The sequence below is a fragment of the Trachinotus anak genome, unplaced genomic scaffold (assembly GCF_046630095.1).
Source record: "Trachinotus anak isolate AG129_WGS33_773 ecotype Australia unplaced genomic scaffold, CSIRO_AGI_Tana_v1 ptg000016l, whole genome shotgun sequence".
NCBI lineage: Eukaryota > Metazoa > Chordata > Actinopteri > Carangiformes > Carangidae > Trachinotus > Trachinotus anak.
In genome coordinates, this window is record NW_027273867.1 from 20,844,061 (window position 1) to 20,862,779 (window position 18,719).

General features: G+C 41.7%; 1 protein-coding gene across 1 annotated transcript; it reads left to right on the forward strand.

Annotated features, from left to right (window-relative positions):
- Positions 1 to 10,958: 10,958 nt before the first annotated feature.
- Positions 10,959 to 13,773, forward strand: LOC139634585 (transmembrane protein 74). Its single transcript, XM_071501137.1, has 2 exons — positions 10,959 to 11,060; positions 11,490 to 13,773. The coding sequence occupies exon 2, from the start codon at positions 11,538 to 11,540 to the stop codon at positions 12,327 to 12,329; it is 792 nt and encodes a 263-aa protein (XP_071357238.1). The 5' UTR covers positions 10,959 to 11,060; positions 11,490 to 11,537; the 3' UTR covers positions 12,330 to 13,773.
- Positions 13,774 to 18,719: the final 4,946 nt, after the last annotated feature.

Consider the following 18,719-nt stretch of genomic DNA (forward strand, 5'->3'; position numbering starts at 1 on the left):
GACGATAGAGACGGTGAAGGACGAAAGATTCAGGAACAGTGAATATTTGTGTGAAATGTTCACAATTTCATGTCTCTATAATATCTTACAGAGCAGCAGCTTTAATTAACTGTATTAACCATATTTCATAAAATAACAGGCCTTTTTTTAATCAGACTTACCCTGAGGTAAAATGAAAGAACCAGCTGCTGCTAATATGTGAACCTGCTCTGACATTTGTAGTCAATTAAAGTACTAATTAGAGCTTCACTACCTGACCGCCTGCCATACTGTACATTTAATCAGCTTATTTCATGTTGTTTCACTGAATGAGAAGCTGATACAGTACATTTTATTATATAAGGTAATGAAAGTGGGGGAAAAAAAAAAAGATTAGTCCTGTATTGTAAAGCCAACATGGAAAAGCACAAAAAGACAGATCTGCATTGACCTGTATCAGCTGCCGTGCCGTCCAACAACATGGGAATCTGCAGTTGCCTGTTCTCAGCTCAACACTGTGGAGGTGGGAAACTCTCCTCCACACCAACTGTGCTCGTCCTCCAGGAACCGAGCTGAGAATGGTGACGATCACGCCAACACTTCACTTTGTAATCGTGCTGTTATTGTGCTGAGAGGTCTGAAGATGCCAACTGTCCATCCTGAGCAACAGGTGGACCGGGACAATAGGGAATTACATAATACTGACACCCCCCCGTGCTCCCTCCCTTTTCTCTCATGATTCCCATCATCCCACAACAACACAGAATATGTGAAGAAAGAGTCAGTTTTAGCTCAGCATCTTGGTGTCCATTTTTGTCCATGTGCTTTTTTGTCTGGGGCAAATTAGTAAATAAAATCTGCCTTAATCACTGAGCTGATTTATTTAGTGAAGCAGCTCAATTCTATTTTTTTTTTTAGCGATTTTTCGTTTACTTTAAATTAAACATGTTCTGCCTTTACTCTATAGTGGAATCCAGCTCTTTCTGGAAAGCTGAACGCGTGGACTTCGGAAATGGTTCTTGCTTCTTGACCATTCACTACCATTCAGCTCCAAATGAGCAGAGTGTAAAACTGCTAGGTCCTCAAAACCTCCCCAATCACTTTCTCTGTTTGCACATTCATGCTCAAATCAATGGCAGTTATCAGAGAGTCAGTACTGTTCTGTGTCTGGTATGTGTTTGTTTAATTACAGCAGCAGTGGCAGACAGAAAAAGCAAAATCACCAGTAGAAAATCAGTGAAAGAGTTTTACTGCCACCCAAAGGACAAACCTGACAAGTACTGAAATTGAGACGAGAGGACACATCTCATCAGGATTTACACAAAATATTTCTGTTCTATCTGAATCATTTATGTCTTAATTTAAAAAAAAAAATTGTACTTTAAATCCACAAACTCAAATTCAAAGAACCTCTTTTCTTTACCGACCTGTTACAGTATAGAGCTGCTCTACTGACAACAAACATGTGTTAACTTTTACATCGGTATTGAAATGATTTTACTCCACTGATGGGTGGTTTGTGTGATGACAGATTTCGCTCTAAAAAATAATTTTAAAAATCATTTTCATGACTGATCTTAGATTTGATTCAAAAAATAATTCATAAATCTGAATCTTTAATCATTGTAATCACAAATTTCATCCCCAAGTTTGCAATGCAGGCAAGTCGGGATCGCCCATAGATTTATAAACATACTGCTGCTATACACATATGTATATAAATCACCAGGAAATAAGAAATAAAAAAGAAATGAAACAAGAAATAAAAAATATCAGAATAATCATGTTAAATGGCTGCGAGTAGAAATAGTTTGAGTGTGAAAGCAAAGGAGAACTGATGGTGTTTAATTCTGTTTCTGTCAGTTTTATATTTAGAAAGAAGCCAATGAAAGCAAAGGAGACAAATCTGCAGAAGAGCAACAGATTACGCTCTGCCTGGTTTCAACCTGAAGCCAGCAGGAGGAACGTGTGACTCTAAAGCTGGGGGACTTGATGGTCTCTGGGTCCACAGTCTTTTACCTTTGACAGTAACTAAAACAGTCAGAGGCATGTTTCTGCTGCGGTTCACTAACATCAACACAACTAAGGCTGACTAAAACCGGATAAAGGATGGCAGCAGAGGAAAGATTATGATATGCTCTGCAGGTACCTCATGAATATGGATAGACTGAGCCTGATGATATTTTTGCAGCATGTATCCCTATAACATATATATCAGTGTGTCTGTATCTGTTCCCAAAGAGCTATAAACCATAAAATGCGGCAATTCTTTTGAGTTATACTGCTGTTGCACAATGTGCACAGCAATTGGACAGATAAATTCACACATATATTGCACAGTATATCAAAAAATATGTGATTGTTGGCAAACGGAGATTGCTTTAGCGTTTCCCCTACTGTATGCATAATAACTCACCAAAGACATAACAGTCCTTTAAAATATAAGATGACCTTTGACCTTTCTGATTTACTGAGAAGGTGGCAGGTCATTTTAAAGGGAATCACTCTGAGCCGACTGAGAACCATATGGCTGTCAGCCTCACACACACTGCTCTGACCCTCACCCCTCAGTTAATAATAAGTACACCACGGGGTCCAGTCTATAACCTCCACTGACAGAAAACATCACTCCTGCTAAGCAGATGGAGAGCTGTCTTCTTCATATCGCAACGCCCAGTTCCTCACAGTCTGGACTGTTCCTATGTACAACACACACACACACACACACACACACACACAGAGGCAGCTGCAGGATAAACATCAGGGAAGCCAACAGCAGAAGGCTGAGTTTATTCAGAGTGACTTCCAGCTGTAAATGTGTGGAGGTACGTGGGTGTAAAGGTGCTTGTTTGAGTAAAAATCACATTCATAATTAATGAAAATTCAAACCGAGATTTGAAAGGTGGGAAGCATTCATTGAAATGTAACCTACGCTTTCAGAAGACAGAAATTTCAAACTAATTACCTCCAGTCTTTATTGTTGCACAGTCAGTGTTTGCAGTGTCACACAACATAAAATTTGAAGTGACTCAACACAAGATTCAGATCTGTTCATTTGGCTTCAGGGGACAAATATGAAAAAAACTGGACACAATAGTGAAAGTAAAAAAAAAAAAAAAAAATTACAACCAATAGATTTCTAGCTAAAAGTCTTTTTTTTGACATCATGTTAGTCAGAATAGAAGTTCACCTTCAAAACTGCAATTGAGAAAGAAGTTACAGTCCTCGTAAACCTGATTTAATATTTTGAATAGTAGATTTTATTCTCATATTGGAAAAGGAGAGAAAAAAAAGAAGCTTTCTCAGCATGTTCAAGGTAAAAACATGAAACAGTATGTCAGCACAAAGTGTATTATAGCACAGGTGTATTGTATCAGCCGCTGTCATTGAGGAACCATTGTGCAGAAATGTGAGGATCTGACCTGGGCGAGAGAAAGGGTGAGTGAATATTTTATACTCTTCAGGCATAGCTACTTATAAGGATTTGAAAGTTGTAGGTTAAAATTTCATCAATTCTGAAGTTGTGGCAAAAAAAAATGAACTTGCAACTTCAGATTTTAATCCGTCGTGGACAAGAAGTGCTCAAAAAAGAAAAACTGCTGATGATCATCATGAGAAATAATCGCTACGAGCAGCTAAAGGGCTTCGGCTTGACTCAGAGCTGTTCCTCCAGGTGAAGGTGACTTGATGCTACTTAATGGTTCATAGTAGTTTTCATTAGTGACTGGCTACAGTAGCCATGGTAACATTAGCTAACTTGCTGTTACTCTTATTTTGAATGTGTAGCAAACTGTTAGCATTGGCTAATGGTTGTGGTTAGAATTTTTTTTTTTTTGGCTCTGGTGTTTTACAGGATAACTTTATTCAGTTGTGCTTCCTGTTGTGTGTTTCACTCTGCTCCATAACACCTTGCTGACTGAGAGCATGAAGGGAGAGGGGGCTGCGGCTGATGGGCGCCTGTTTTGGGCTGAGACGCTGGTGGTCTGGTGCGACTTCTAGTGGCTGTGACGTTCGTCTACAGACCTCGAATGTCCAGACATGAATTTGGTGTTTTCAACTTTACAATAAGCCATGAACTCTACAGCTGCACTAGTGTAATAAATGTCAGTAAGTCACTAAGGGTCCTGAAGGGTCCAAATCAAAAACATTTGCCCCCCCAATGAAAATTTAGGTTTTCTACATTATTTTTCACAAATATTCTGTAGATAACAATGTAAAAACAAGTAAATCGCATTAAATACAGCATGAAATGTCAGAACTTAGTCACTAATGACATTCAGTACTTGAACACTTTTAAAATAATTTTATGGTTAAATGATCTGAAATAAATAAACAAACAAAACATACTGACAACATAGGTACATTGTGGACCTGCCTTCCCGCCGGCCTGCACATTGTTGGCTTGTTGAAAAATCCTAACTACTGACCTCTGAGATACAAAATTTACATCAGTTAAGTTGGTCTGGTTTGGTTGATGACATTTCACTCTAAATAACAGAACACCAGCAAATATCACAAAATAACAATCATGACACTATAGTTACTCCGCCTGCTCTGGTGTGTGAAGGAAACCACACATGTCAGCATTAAATCTGGTCTCATCACCTCAACTTTACTCTCACACTGTCCTCAGTTTGAATTCTACAAAACTGCAAGCAAATAACAACTTATTAGAAATATGATGCAGCAACTGTTCAGATAATCTGGTGCCAAGAAGATAACACACACACACGCACGCACGCACGCACGCACGCACGCACACACACACACACACACACGCATGCATGCACACACAGTTTGGCCTGATTTCTCTTGAAACAAACTGAAACAAAATTGTCCTCCCCAGACAGATTTTCAACAAGCAACTGCAAAGTTCAGTCATGTTGATACCAAAACCCAGAATTTCAGCAACGTATCTGGTCATAGATGAGTAAAATCATATGTGTTTCCTTGTGGTTGTTGTGGATGCAGATGTTTGTCCTGGATGGATTATCAGTGAAGTGAAGATGGCCCTCAGGCTCCTCTTGTGTCTAGCTGCGCTTTTTCTCTAGGGGCAAATGTTTGTTTGATGTCTGTGTATTTTTTTTTAATGATTTACCTGTTTGGACTTAATCCAAAATACCCTTTAAGTTGTGCTGAGTGAGAGCAGAGAGAGATCAGACGACTCAGCTCAGTTTTAAATCACAGCTTGACTCAGCTCTTATGCACCCAGCCTCGGGTTAGTGACCACAGGATACAAGCCATACAGCAGACATATGTGTGTGTGTGTGTGTGTGTGTGTGTGTGTGTGTGTGCGTGTGCGTGTGTGCGCGCGCGTGTGTGTGTGTGTGTGTGTGTGTGTGTGTGTGTGTGTGTGTGTGTGTGTGTTTGTATTTGCATGTGTGTGTCCACCATCACTGATCTGTCCATTCAAAGACGTCCTTCCTGCCCTCTGGCAAAGCTGTCTGACTCAGTTGTGTCTTCCTGTACGTCTGTTTTCCGGTGTCCTAGTCTAACCTTGGACCAGCGTCTTTGCCTCTGCTGCTGCTTCTGGCTTCCCATCAGCTATTCATAGCTTTACTTGTATTCTGGCTTCACAGCAGATCCGTCAGTGCAAAATGCCACACTTCGCCGGATGGCGTAAATAAAACAGGCCTGTTGGTTGGGAGCATCTCTGGAGGAAATGACAAATCACTTTAAATCATAAACAGCAGAGCAGTGGTGTTATTAGACAAATATCTCATGGGAAGAGTCTGCCGGTTTTCTCTCGGACTGTGATGGAGCAGAACATTTGCAGGCCCTCATCTCAGTGCGTCTCTCAGTGGTTAGTTTTAATTTCACTGCAGTGCTGCACTTAAAAGTGTTAGTTAGACAGATGAATCTGCCTGTTTTCTATTAACTGCCTGGGGGAGGGTGGTTGCAGGGGGGAGATTAGGTTACCCGCACTCACATCCCAGAGAGCACATCACCACCACAGCACTGTGCTGTCAGCCGCAGACAGGCTCCAGCTGTTTGCTGCTTTGCTCAGGGGCACTGATGACAGTTTCTACAGGTGCAGGCACTGCTATGTCTTCATTTCCTGCCGTCAGTTTGACTCCTTATTCATTTGATAAGGACACTATACATATATATATATATATATATATATATATATATATATTTAAAAAAAGGTTCATTTTCTTTAACGCACAACAAACTTTATAGTAAGATTTTATGTATAATCATTTAAAGCATGATCATACATAAACTATAACAAACACATTATAGTTATCAGCCAATGTTTTGTCCTCCGACTGCAGTTTAGCATGTGGAGCATGTTGTGTGCCATGTTTAACATGAGACTGATGCCAGCGGCTCCCTCCTGCCCCTGTGTGTGTGTGCATGTGTGTGTGCATGTGTGCACTTGTACTTCTGTCTTTGTGGGGACCAGTCTGAGTTACAGCCCTTACAGAGTGAGGATGTTTTGGGGAAGTGAGGACAGTTTGGCCAGGTCTCACTGTTTCAGGGTTAAGACCTGGTTTTAGGTTTGGGTTGGGGTGAGGAGGGAATGCATTATGTCACTGAGAGTCCTCAGAAAGATGGAAGTACAAGTGTGTGTGTAGGTTATGAAAATACAGTATGTATGACTCTTTCTGCCGTAGCACTGTCATAGTTATGTATAACAGGGTGCTGTAGGCAGAGCAGCAGAAACTGCAGTGGTGTTAATGATGCAGCATCATGTTCATGTTTGCTTATAGTACATTATAGTGTCTCATAAATACTACATGGGGGCTAAAAGGAAAGTGATGCTGAATATTACAATAGATTATGATTTGCAGGTCCTAATAATTACTGGATTTTTCTGTTACACTCACAGCTCACTAATATCTTCTGACATGTTCATCCTGATACATAGTTTTTAATGAATCACTGACTTGATTAATAATTGCACTGATTATCATATGTTTACTCATATCATATGAAAGTGTGGTTCAGCCTCTTAAATTGGAAAATGACATGGAAACTATGTTCTGATGTTTTTGCTGCAGAAATATACAGATATAAGAAATATGATTATATTCATCAAAACCTTATTTAAAACTCACAGTACGAGCTTTATTCAGTAGTTTTACCTCCAGTGTGGCACCACAGTGCTCTGTATGTGGAGAAATGTTAGTATAGACATAGACACACAGTACATTTTATTTTTCCAAACACTGTGTATTTAAAGTGCTGCACATACTGTAAAAAGCTAGGACAAATGTACAGTAAACAACACATAGACAGTGGGCCGTGTGCACAGTACGGCAAAGAAAGAGAGAAGCTTTGACTGCACCAGTCAAGTATCGCCTGGAGTTGTGTATCCAACCTTGGTTATCGCCCACATCAGTATGAGCTTGTCTGCTTAATTGCCTGGACAGAGGGCATGCATGCACCGAGCTGCTGGTCATACACCAGCAGGCTGAAGCTAACTGTTGTATGGGATTCACAAGTGGAGAGGAGGAGAGACACAACTGTACTTTGTTGATGCTCATATTGTCATAGATAATGACAGCCCCGCTGGTCTGGGCACTTTTCTCTGCTCACATTGTACAACAATGTTGTGCAGTATGTCAAGAAGTGTGATGGACAACAACAATCTGACTACAGGAGTTACATAGCCAAAGGTAAGTGGACACCCAAAGGTCACACCCATGGTCCCAAACAAAGTTGTTTGAAATGCAGAGGCAGGGAGAAGTTATGTGAAGTAAATTTCTGCATGAACTGGTCATAAGTCACAGGTTTTAACATACACAGTGTCCCTAAGCTAATATCACACGTAACATATCACACAAAAACTCATAACATATAACACTTTTCTGTCTTTATTGAACACATCCTTTATACATTCACAGTTCTGGTGGAAAAAGTAAGTGAACTCTTTAATTTAATAACTGCTTGAACCTCCTTTGGCAACAATAACCTCAAACCAGCTCCTCCAGCAGCTGCTGACCAGATCTGCACAAAGTTCAGGAGCAGGTTTGGATCATTCTTCCCACAGAGCTGCTTCAGCTCAGACATATTCTCCAGACGTCTGGACTCTCCTCAGGACAATCAACAGCATCTCTACAGGAGGTGTGGGCTCCAACAGATGGATTTTCTGTATAAGAAGTAATTTAGTAGGAGATTTATTTATTGTCCTGCAGCATCATCCAGCTTCTACTGAGCTTCAGTAGGTGGAGCCACTCTGTAAGAACTGGGAATTCATTTTCTCTTGATAATGTCCAGGACCAGAGGCAGCAAAGCCCCAAATCATGATGCCCCCTCCACCCTGCTTCACCTCTGGGGTGATGTTTTCATGTTGGTATGCAATTTCCTTTTATATTATATTTTATATTATTTATTATTACTCTATGATCTTGCACATGCAAGTGCTGTGTGTTGCCCATTTTGTTGAAATTTTGTTGAAAAAGAAAAAAGCTTATATTCTGGAATTCGTGTTTAATGTAAAGAAGTGTGAGTAAAACTGAGCCCAAAGCATAAAATTGGCTGTAGTTTTGTTGAGGGATTTGGTGTGGGTTGTGGTCCAAAATAAGTAAGTCAGTTAACAAACCACCAACTAACAACAGGATGCCATATTTCTGTGTAGATAATAACTTTTACAGCTACAAATCTGCTACTGGGCTCTCTGCAGACTAGTCCGCTGTGTTTTACAGCTGTGAAATCTGTTCCTTGAAACACATCTGTCTGCCACATCAGAGATGTTAAAGCAAGTGTGTCGCCTTTGCTCTCTTCTTCCTCTGAAAAGGTCCTAACCACTAAATGCACAGCGAACTGAGTGTACAGTATTGACTACCCTTAAGCATTGGAGTGGTTGGTCTTAGTAAGCAGTGCAAATGAACTTGAATGGTGGAGCACTGGAGCGTTTTGTAATCATGACCCTTGGCTACCTATAGCCTACATATGCTCCAGTGCTCTACAGAGACAGAGAAGACATTTCAGTGCAACCAGGAAGATTTCTATACGGGGCTCAGCATGTGGAATATCCCATTTCCTGCATAATGTGGCTGTCACTTGAAAACCTTGTGATGCCATTTTTTGTAATTTTCATCTTTTAATTTCAGTTTAAGGACAAAATTCTTCTCTTCTCTTTCAGAAAATGTTCCTCATCATTGCATATGTTACCCGTGAATTGGATAAATTCTTAAATGAATCACGGTGAATAAGATGTTTTTGTTAGTTCCTGATAAGCTGCCAGTTTGGAGATATGAGCTCTTCAGCCAGCATCAGCTGTATGGGATTTGACATGGTTTTGATTGAATAGCAAAGCAGACTTTTCTCCTGGCTGCATGGTGCTCCTCTGAAAATGGGCCAGTCAGGAAAACGATTTGCAGACTGCTCAATTCAAAGGAGGAGAATCCTTCCCTCTCATATACGTCTCTTTGTCACAGTAATATTGTTTGAATGCATATCATAAAAATAACAATGTTAAATATGCTCCCAGATGGAAGCATGCTCCAGTGATTAATGAGCTTGTTTTTCAGCCATAGAGGACAATGATTTCCTGTCTTGCTGAAGTGCTGTTGAGCACATGTTACCACTGCAGACAATGAGATCATGTCATCTCGCATTGTTATTCTCAGCAAATTGATGTGCGGCGATTCCTGTTTTCTTACACCAACGATATTTAAAGGAGTAGTTCACCATCTTAGAGCTAGCTGAGAAGATCGATACCAGTCTAATGTCTATGCTGCAACATCAATTTGGAGCCAGCAGCTGATTTTGTTTGGAGGACTTGTTGCCTCAGCTGCAGGGCTCCCTCTCTGCAGCTGACCTCTGACCTCACACTTTCACTTCAGCGATCAATAAAGCATAAATCATGTGATTGTTGTGTCCCCTTGGGCTAGCTCACAAAAATGAGCTAATTTCCTGCTTTGTCAGGGCAAGCGCTAGCTACACATACAGTCATTAAGGTGCCACTTTTGAAATGAGTTTATAGGTTAGAACTAATGACTTTATTAATAATTTCTAATGCTTTAAAGACCACTTACAAGTCATTAAGAACAACTTTTGCCAGGTTATGAAAAATCTCTCTGACTGCTGCAGCAGAACACTTGCTTTGTTTTTTTATTGCTTTAGTTCATGACCCCTCAAACAGACCCCTGTGGTGAGCCATTCACCTCTGACCTTCTGGAAAAGTACTGCAGGGCATCTGGACCTAAATCTATTTACTACCTATTTTTTTACTATTGCAAGATGCAAAATTGATGATTTATTGTAAAAGCCCTTAATAGGCTCACTGGCCATGCTAGCAGTATGGCTACCTGAAAAATCACAGCTATGAGACTAACTATGAGATGGATCGCAATAAAATTTAGTTACAGACATTCATGGTTCCCAGAGGATGAATCCTAATGACTGTAGTGATCCCCTGATTTTCATCCGGTGCAACCAGCAGGTTAAAGTTTTTACTTACCCACAGAACTATCTCATCATCTTCACTCATGCTCCCCAGAAGATGAGCCGTAAAGACTTTGTGATCCCCTGACCTTTCTAGCGCCACAATGAGCTTGACATGAATAGTTCTGAGTGAAATGTCTCAGCAAGTATTGGATCGTCTGCAATAAAATTAGGTTCAGACAGTCATCTTTCCCTCAGGATGAATTTTAATCACAATTGAAGTGATTAAAATGGAGCCGGATTTTAATGTCACTAATAATTTGGTCTATAACTAGCTACCTGAAAAACTCATTAAGTGAGTAAAAATATATTTCTCACAACCTGGCAACCCAAAAGTTGCTCTTATTAATGGCTTATTAATTAACTGATCCAGAAAGCCCTCATCCACTGTTAATTAAGCCATTGGAGTCACGGCTTATAGCCCCTTTATACAGGGTATCTTATGAGAAAGTAGTGCTGCAGTTTGACATATCTCTACTCACTTGCCCACTGAGTCTGCCGCCTGCTGCCTCTCATCTGATTAGTGCGCTGTGCCGGGGAACACTGAGGCTGCCTCGGTAATAAGCATTATAAGGCGGTCTGCCGGAGCTCAGTCCGTGGGAGGGGTCTGCCAAACCTTTCTCTCTAATTGACCAGGGAGCAGAAGCAGCCGGGGATGCGAGCAGCCACAGACGGGGAGAGAGGTACTCAGCAAACCGCATTTCGTAGCCTAATAACCGATTATTGAAACGCATTAGGAGGAATTGGATTCATTAGCGTGTCGCATGGTCACTAAGTGTTTTTGGAGAAGCTATTTGCGCGCTTACACAAGCCAGACAAAGTGTTAATGAGTGGGAATGTTTCATTGTGTTCACATCATGGCATTGTGTATTGTCATGGGAATTCATTTCCAGACTTGCTTACTTGTAGGCTACTTTAAAATGCTTGTCGTGCACCTCACAGAGAGATGCGCATAGATTGTTTTTTTTGCTTGTGCAGAGACTTCAGGCACAGATATAAAGTGGCTTGTGGCGACAAAGAACGCAAAGAATTAAAGTTGCTGCCTCATATTCAGTCGTTTCTGTGAGTTTAAACATCTTTTTGTTTTCTGTCTCTGCGTCTTTTACTGACAGAGGCGGACGCATGGGCTTGACAAATCGGGAAACCCAGCCCATGTTCCAATGGCTGATCTCGAACTGTTTTACTTTGATCAGCCCGATCCGACAGACACCTCCCTGGTTTTAAATAAGCGAAGTGTGGCGGAGATCTGCGGCCGAGGAAAGTCACTTGATCCCGGCGGGGGAGAGCTTTCAGCACCATGGACAGAGAACCAGAGAGCCGCTCGGCCGGAGCAGGAAACAGAAACCTCCTTCACCTGCAGGCACCCAGATGATGAAGACGGCGGTGATGATGATGTCCGGATGATGGGGACAAGTCCGCAGACCTGCAGACTGATCCGGAGCTCCTCAGGTGAACTGTACGAGGAGGAAGAGGAGGAGGAGGAGGAGGAGGACATCCCGGAACTTTACTTGCTGTCCGACGACGACCTCTCCTCTGACGGCTCGGGGAAGTCCGTGGATTACGGCTTCATCATCGCCGTGACTTGCCTGGTGACCGGCATCTCTCTGGTCGCCATATCCTACACGATCCCCAGGGACGTGCGTGTGGACCCGGACAGCGTGTCCGCCCGGGAGATGGAGCGGCTGGAGAGGGAGAAAGCCAGAGTCGGGGCCCATCTGGACCGGTGTGTCATAGCGGGACTGTGCCTGCTCACCCTCGGGGGCGTGCTGCTCTCCACCCTGCTCATGATCTCCATGTGGAAAGGGGAGATGATGAGGAGGAAAGCGTTTGCTTATTCCAAACACGCAGCAAAGTTGTACGGCTCGATCAATTTGAGAGCAGGCTGCAGCCCGACCCGGGAATCCTGCTCACATTTGTCAGTGGCTGATGAGGATTTAGAGGTGCTCAGCTGAATTTATGGACAGGTCGGGCGGAAAAGTGCTTAGAAAATCCTCCCAGTGCTGTCCTACCAACTGGGATGTAGTGGGGGTTTAATGCCTTTTAATTTCTAACAGCTGAGGCAACGTTTTTGACTCTTTTAAAGGACAAATGCACATTTTTCTCAAGTCTGTCTTGATGCAGTTCTCACATGTTCATGTGTACATTGTTCATGGTTCCCTCTGTCAGTCCTGGCTGTGCTGAGATCCATTTGAATGTAAGCGATTGGAGACAAAACTCACAGTGTTCTGTCTGAGTAAAGTTGGATTTGCAGGCATTCAAACCAAATACAACAAGGGGCTGCGTTGGTGGGGGTGTGTTGCTCATAGCTACCAATGAGACACAGGTCCTCCAATAACAGAGAGGTTTATAATACTCTGAGGCAGGATTTTACAACTCTGGTTGTCATGGCCATCATTATTTTATCCATTGCAGCAGATCCTGCTGCGTTGGCATCTTTGCTTCATTATTCAAATGAATGACAAGGATGTGTTTTTTCCCACAAAGAGCTAATGCTGGTCTGAATGAGGCCTCAGTAAAATCAATCTGAAATCTTCCAAAGTAAAAATCTTTGTCGTACAAACTTTCCTCTTTGTTTTACTCTTAATCCACCCCAGCTCAGCATGGAAACACCTTCTGTCCAGGGGGAAGAAAGAGGGAATTTAATACTAAAAGGAAATTTACTATGGAAGACACCCACTTGATTTTTACAACTCAGGCTGCAGAAGCCTCATTTTAACTTCTGTTGAACTTTAAAATGCTTTTTTTCCCACACAAATTGTGGAGTTTGTCTGCTGTCCCATCCACTGGAACAAGATAAGTCATGGATCTGTTCGGCAAAAGGAACAATCAGAGTGACCAAAGACTTTTTCAATGTACATATGTACATGTTACTATTGTATAAAGATAGACTAGAACTAGAAGCTCACAACAGGTCATACAGTACATGATGATGGGCTGGTCAAGATTATTAGAAAACTTGTGTTATTATTATTATTATTATTGTTATTATTTTACAGTAAGGGTAAAACATGAAATATGCTTTCCAGAAATATACATTTTGTTTACATTACTGCTTGGTGGTTTGCCTTATGATGATCTCTGACCCACCTTTTTGTTTACCACTGCATCACTGCTTCTAATCATGCTGCTCTCAGTGAATTCGTGTTTACTTGCCGGTGCAGGCTTGTGCGTTGAAGGCCTGTACGCTGCAGCTGTGAAGAGAGATCAAACCAGAACCAGGAGCGGTGCCGTTGTTGCAGCCGTCATTTTATTTCCACCTTCTCAGAAACCGCGCTTCACTGAATTGCAGCTAACGAAGCTGTGCGGATCTGGTTTGCAGAAGACAAATATTGCATGAACCCGTGTTGAACTCCAAAAGAAATTCTGTTTTAATATAATTGTGGCATGCTGAAGTGATGCTCGTATTTGCTCTGATTTGTTGAAACGCAAATAGTAATACCACAGGAGGTGTAATTAGATTTTGTGGTTGAGCACAGACGTTGAGGAAGCTCAGTTTACACCAAATACACTCGGGGGTGAAGGGGGGGGCATACAGAAAGAGACAGAGAGAGAATCCACAAACCCCTGGAGGAAAAGGAAAGCTCTCCTGGTAATTGGTGTTACCTAATTGCTTGTGGGAGGCCTGTGAACCAGTGACCAAAAAAAAAAAAAAAAAAAATCAGTACATTTTAACAATTGCCTCAATTAAGCCCGCTTCATCACCCGCTTATCAAAAACCAAACCACTCCAGCAGCAATATTGGAGGGAAATGTTACGTTGCATTCAGAGAGAAGGAAGTAATGGATTGGCCTGCTCTGACAGGAGATGCTGTGAATGAACAATTGTATCTCCTGCTTACGGTGCACAGAAAGCGGTGCTGTGCAGCCTCTGTAATTGGAAGCGCTTAGAGCCAGCAGGATCACATTATCCTCCACACGACCTTCACTCGCTCTCACCTCGTTAATGTAATTAAATAGGTGGATTCAGCTGCAATCGGCTAATGAAATATTAAGTTGGTTGTTTATGTGAATCTGTCCTCTTTTAATCATCATGGATTTACAGTTTACATATTTGGGGGGTTATTCACAGGTGTCTGCTGTTTTTCTTTGTCTGTGTGAAAGGGAACCCCCCCCCCTCCTCTCTCTCAGATGAGTTATTTCTTGATGAAGTGTCGAGAATCCCCCACTTCTCCTACGCCTGACTCATCTGTTTCAGTTGGTGATTTCTTATGTTTCCCACACCGACTCCCTCGACAGCCATCGGAGAGCAGCTGTGAGCTTGTGGAATTAAGTGTGTGGGACTGAAGATATAGTGAAGGTTAGTGAGGGAGTTTTCATGGTTGCGAAAAACATGAAAGTTAGATTTTTAAATGAAAACACAACCTGCAAGTCACTCTGGACTATTGTGGCTTCTGTCTGTGGGGATAATAGCATTTCCAGCATTTGCTCGGTACAGTAGATTTCTCCCTGTTGTCCTTAATTCAGAATTATTCAGTCGAGATGGACTGACGTCAGTGGGCCACTTGACATTTTCACAAGTGTTTCTGCTGTCTGTAAGCATGCTGGAAATGTGTCTGACATCACACACACACACACACACACACACACACACATATTTATATATATATATATATATATATATATATTTATTCAACATCATAAAGTAGCTCTAAGGTGATTTTTCTCCTGTAAAGAGCCCTGATAATATTACAGACAATATTACCAAGTTGTATTTTGTTGTAATAGTAGCAGTAGTTCATTTAACCTGATCTTATTGTGCTGGTTGATGATATTTGTCAACTACTGTTTCCAAGGTGAAGAATTAAGTTTTAGTCGTAATTTGTTTTCAGGTTTTTCTTCTATCTAATCTAATCTGCTAGTCATCTTCTGTTAATTTAGTAATCAACCAGTTATAGAAAACTAAGAAAAATCAGCAGATTTCTTTCTTTAAAAATACATGAAGTGATTATTTGATTATCAAAGCAGCTGCTGAGCTCTTGAGTATTGTTGGTTTCTTGGTGCTGACGGCCATAATCAAGCTGTGTTTATAGATGAGGTCCCATAGGAGGTTTATGTGGCCCATTTTAATTCAGTGACATGTAAATCTCCACTTATGTTTAAACTTAAGAAAAGCTTTGGCAACCAGCAGGACTGTGTGGGTCTGATCAGGTTTTATTGACAGTGGCATCTCCGTGGTAACGTAAGAGAACAATGCAACAACTGCTATCATTTTCTGTTTCTATTTTTTCTCTGATTAAATTCTGATTGGTCTGTGGTAAACCCTGACATAATCTTTTCTCCTGACGTTCACGTACGCTTCAAACCGGTCTGAAAATAGATTGACAAAATGCAAACACATCTTACAAACACATCTCATCATAGTATGGTTTCTATGAATGTTATTAAGTGACATGTTGGATCCCAGAGCTCATATCTGATTGAGAAAACAGCTGAGGTGTGGATGAGAACTTCTGCTTCTTCTACAGGCGCATCGTTAGTGATGTTAAGGGGCTGGGACACTGCAGCAGCTTTAATTGGTGTCTGAGTTTGTTTTGCCAGGGGACTCAGCTAGACACAAAATCAAACCTGTAATAAACACACACACACACACATCCACACACACACACACACACTCACACACAAACTACCAAAACACCAAACAGAATTGTATGCACATGAACACACAATGAAACGCTCGGGCTCCTGCAGAAAATGTGCGCCTCTCACACAAACACATGTCGACAGACGGACAGACAGACACTTTCTCAGCTGGCACTCACTCACACACACACACACACACACACACACACACACACACACACACTCACACTCACACACATGCACTCACTTCTCCCACCCTCTTCCATGAATGGAGTTAGTCAGAGTAATCATTCAGGGCAGCTGGCAGCAGGAAATGGAATTGGATCGCTGAAGAGGTCACTTGGGGTCAAGAGCTGGGGTGTGGCTGTGGACACAGGGGACGAGGAAGAAGAAAAGCCTTCGTGGCGGTGCTTTACATCAGCGTGTGGCAGCCACTTATCATCAGCTGTCATAACCACTCATCACACTGAGTGACAGCGCACCAGCTGCACAGCACAGAAAACCTCTCTGGGTATCACACACTCTTACACACTTTGTTCTGTTAATAAATTAGGAATAAGATCATGTCTCCAGGTCTGAAATGCCTCTCTTGAACTATTGCCTTAAGTTAATGACTTATTCAATAATGACTCTCGTTACCCTGATTGTTGCATAGCAACGGTGGGCAGGCTCAGTCACAGCTACGAGAAAGAAGGGATGAGCAGAGCTTCAGCTAAGAAGAAATTTAAAAAAAAAAAAAGGAGGAGGAGTAGAGGAGCAAGTTGGAAATAAAATCACCATCCACACTATTTCTCAGCTTTATTCATTCAGCTTAGAGGTTTTAAAACCCAAATCTTGCACAAACTGACACCCCCCCTTTCAACCTGTCTTTCAGGAGGTTATAGCCGATATACCTGAAGGCTGCATCTTAACTTGGCACTCTTGGGGGGGGGGGGGTAACCTGAAAGTATCAGTTTCACTTTAAAGGCTGAATCATCTAACAGCTTTGTTGAACTTGCAACAACCCCTTAACTCTGGGTAACAGTGAGAGGAGATGTGAACTGTTTTGTAGGTGTATGAATTCACTGATCCTACTCCAAACTCACATTTATTAACTGCCAGCATCTTCCCTTCCTTTGTTTGTGGTGATTAAGTGAACCACCTGCTGTAGGTTGAGCAGCACCCACATACTCATGTCCTTTTTTTTTTTTTTTTTTTCCTTTGCCATCGTTGTCCGGGAAGAAAAGCAGAAGGGACACCATAACCATAGAAACGGGGTCAGCCTGTTGCTACGGAGAAACGCCTGTGTGCCACAGTGGCTCGGTGTAAGGGAGTTAAAGATGCTCTTCTTTTGATTTGCCACTCTAATGGCAACTGTAGTGCGCGTGTGGAATCTGACATATTCCCTCTGCTGTACCTGGTATAAAGAGGCTTTTTGAACTACACATCTCATTTGAGTAGACGTGTCAGTTGCTGCCGCTGTGTGTCTCCTGTCAAACATCCGCCTCTTCAGAAAAGTAAGAAAAGGCAGAAAATACTTCCCCTGAAAACCTGCACTCTGCTTAGATCAGACATAAAGCTGGAGTCTGGAGTGCTGAATAGACTGCTTACACTGGTTTTCACTGTAGCACAGCATTTTCATCTATAGATCTATTTTATGCATACTGACATGACCTTTGGTCAAGACTCTTGAGAGGAGAAAACTGCACAGGGTCACCCGCCATCTTCTCCTTCATTTTTACTGCATCCCGATGCACTTTCTGTATTTTATTTGGTTGTGTGTCAGTCTCCTCTCTCAGATTGTGTGGGAAATTATTGGGGTGTAGGGAAGAAATGTGTTTTTTGTTCATTATTTTTTCTGTTGTTCGCATTGAAAACAAACCAATAAACAATAAAAAAAAGGACTGAGTTGAAAAAGGAACAGCCCTCAGAGTTGTTTCTCACTCAGTCCACTTGCAGACATTTACAGCCCAGTGAATGTATACTGACAATGATGCCACTGGAAGTTTTTACATATTTGGATGAAAATACTTTTTTTCTGGATTCTGGACTCAATGAATCAGCCAAGTTTTTCTGTATTTAATGAGATAAAGCAAAAACCACCAAAGCTGTGGCCTAGAAACAAAGTGGTCCACTACACTACACAGTCACACCAGTGATGCATTGGCAGTGTCCACCTCCAGTGTTTGTTCAAACGGTGTGCAGGGGAGTAGCAAGAACACCGATCGATACATGCAGACACGTGGTATAATTACAGTACAAGCCGGTGGCAAAGAAATACACAACAAAAATACAATTCTTCTAAGTCTGCAAGAAAACGGTTAACCGATAATTCTAATTGACATTCTCCCCTACATCCTCCTCACCACCAGCCATGTGCCACCCACCCCAATGTTCCCCTTCAACCCACACCCCAGTAGGACAATAAACACATACACATGATCTCATCTCCATCAACACAGCCTGCCAGAATCCTTTGTTGAGGATTTCAGTGCCATGCATTTCTGCTGCAAAATCAAAACAGCCATTATTCCTGCATATTTGCATATTCATATTTTTGCATATTTCCTGCATATCTTCATATTCATTTCTGCATATACAGATGAAATCCTATTAAAATCAATTGGATTTCACACTTGATTCAAAAATCAGTGATTTAGAAAAACAGGATTCTGACAACATAATCTTATCCCAAAGTCCACTTTCTAGCTTTTACTGTGGCTTTCAACACTTGTTGTCATGGAGATCATGTTGTCATCCTGTACCACAAGCATCTAATATGTG

What these genes read in the sequence shown, in the direction of transcription:
- LOC139634585 (XM_071501137.1), top strand. Translation starts at nt 11,538, where the DNA reads ATGGCTGATCTCGAACTGTTTTACTTTGATCAGCCCGATCCGACAGAC.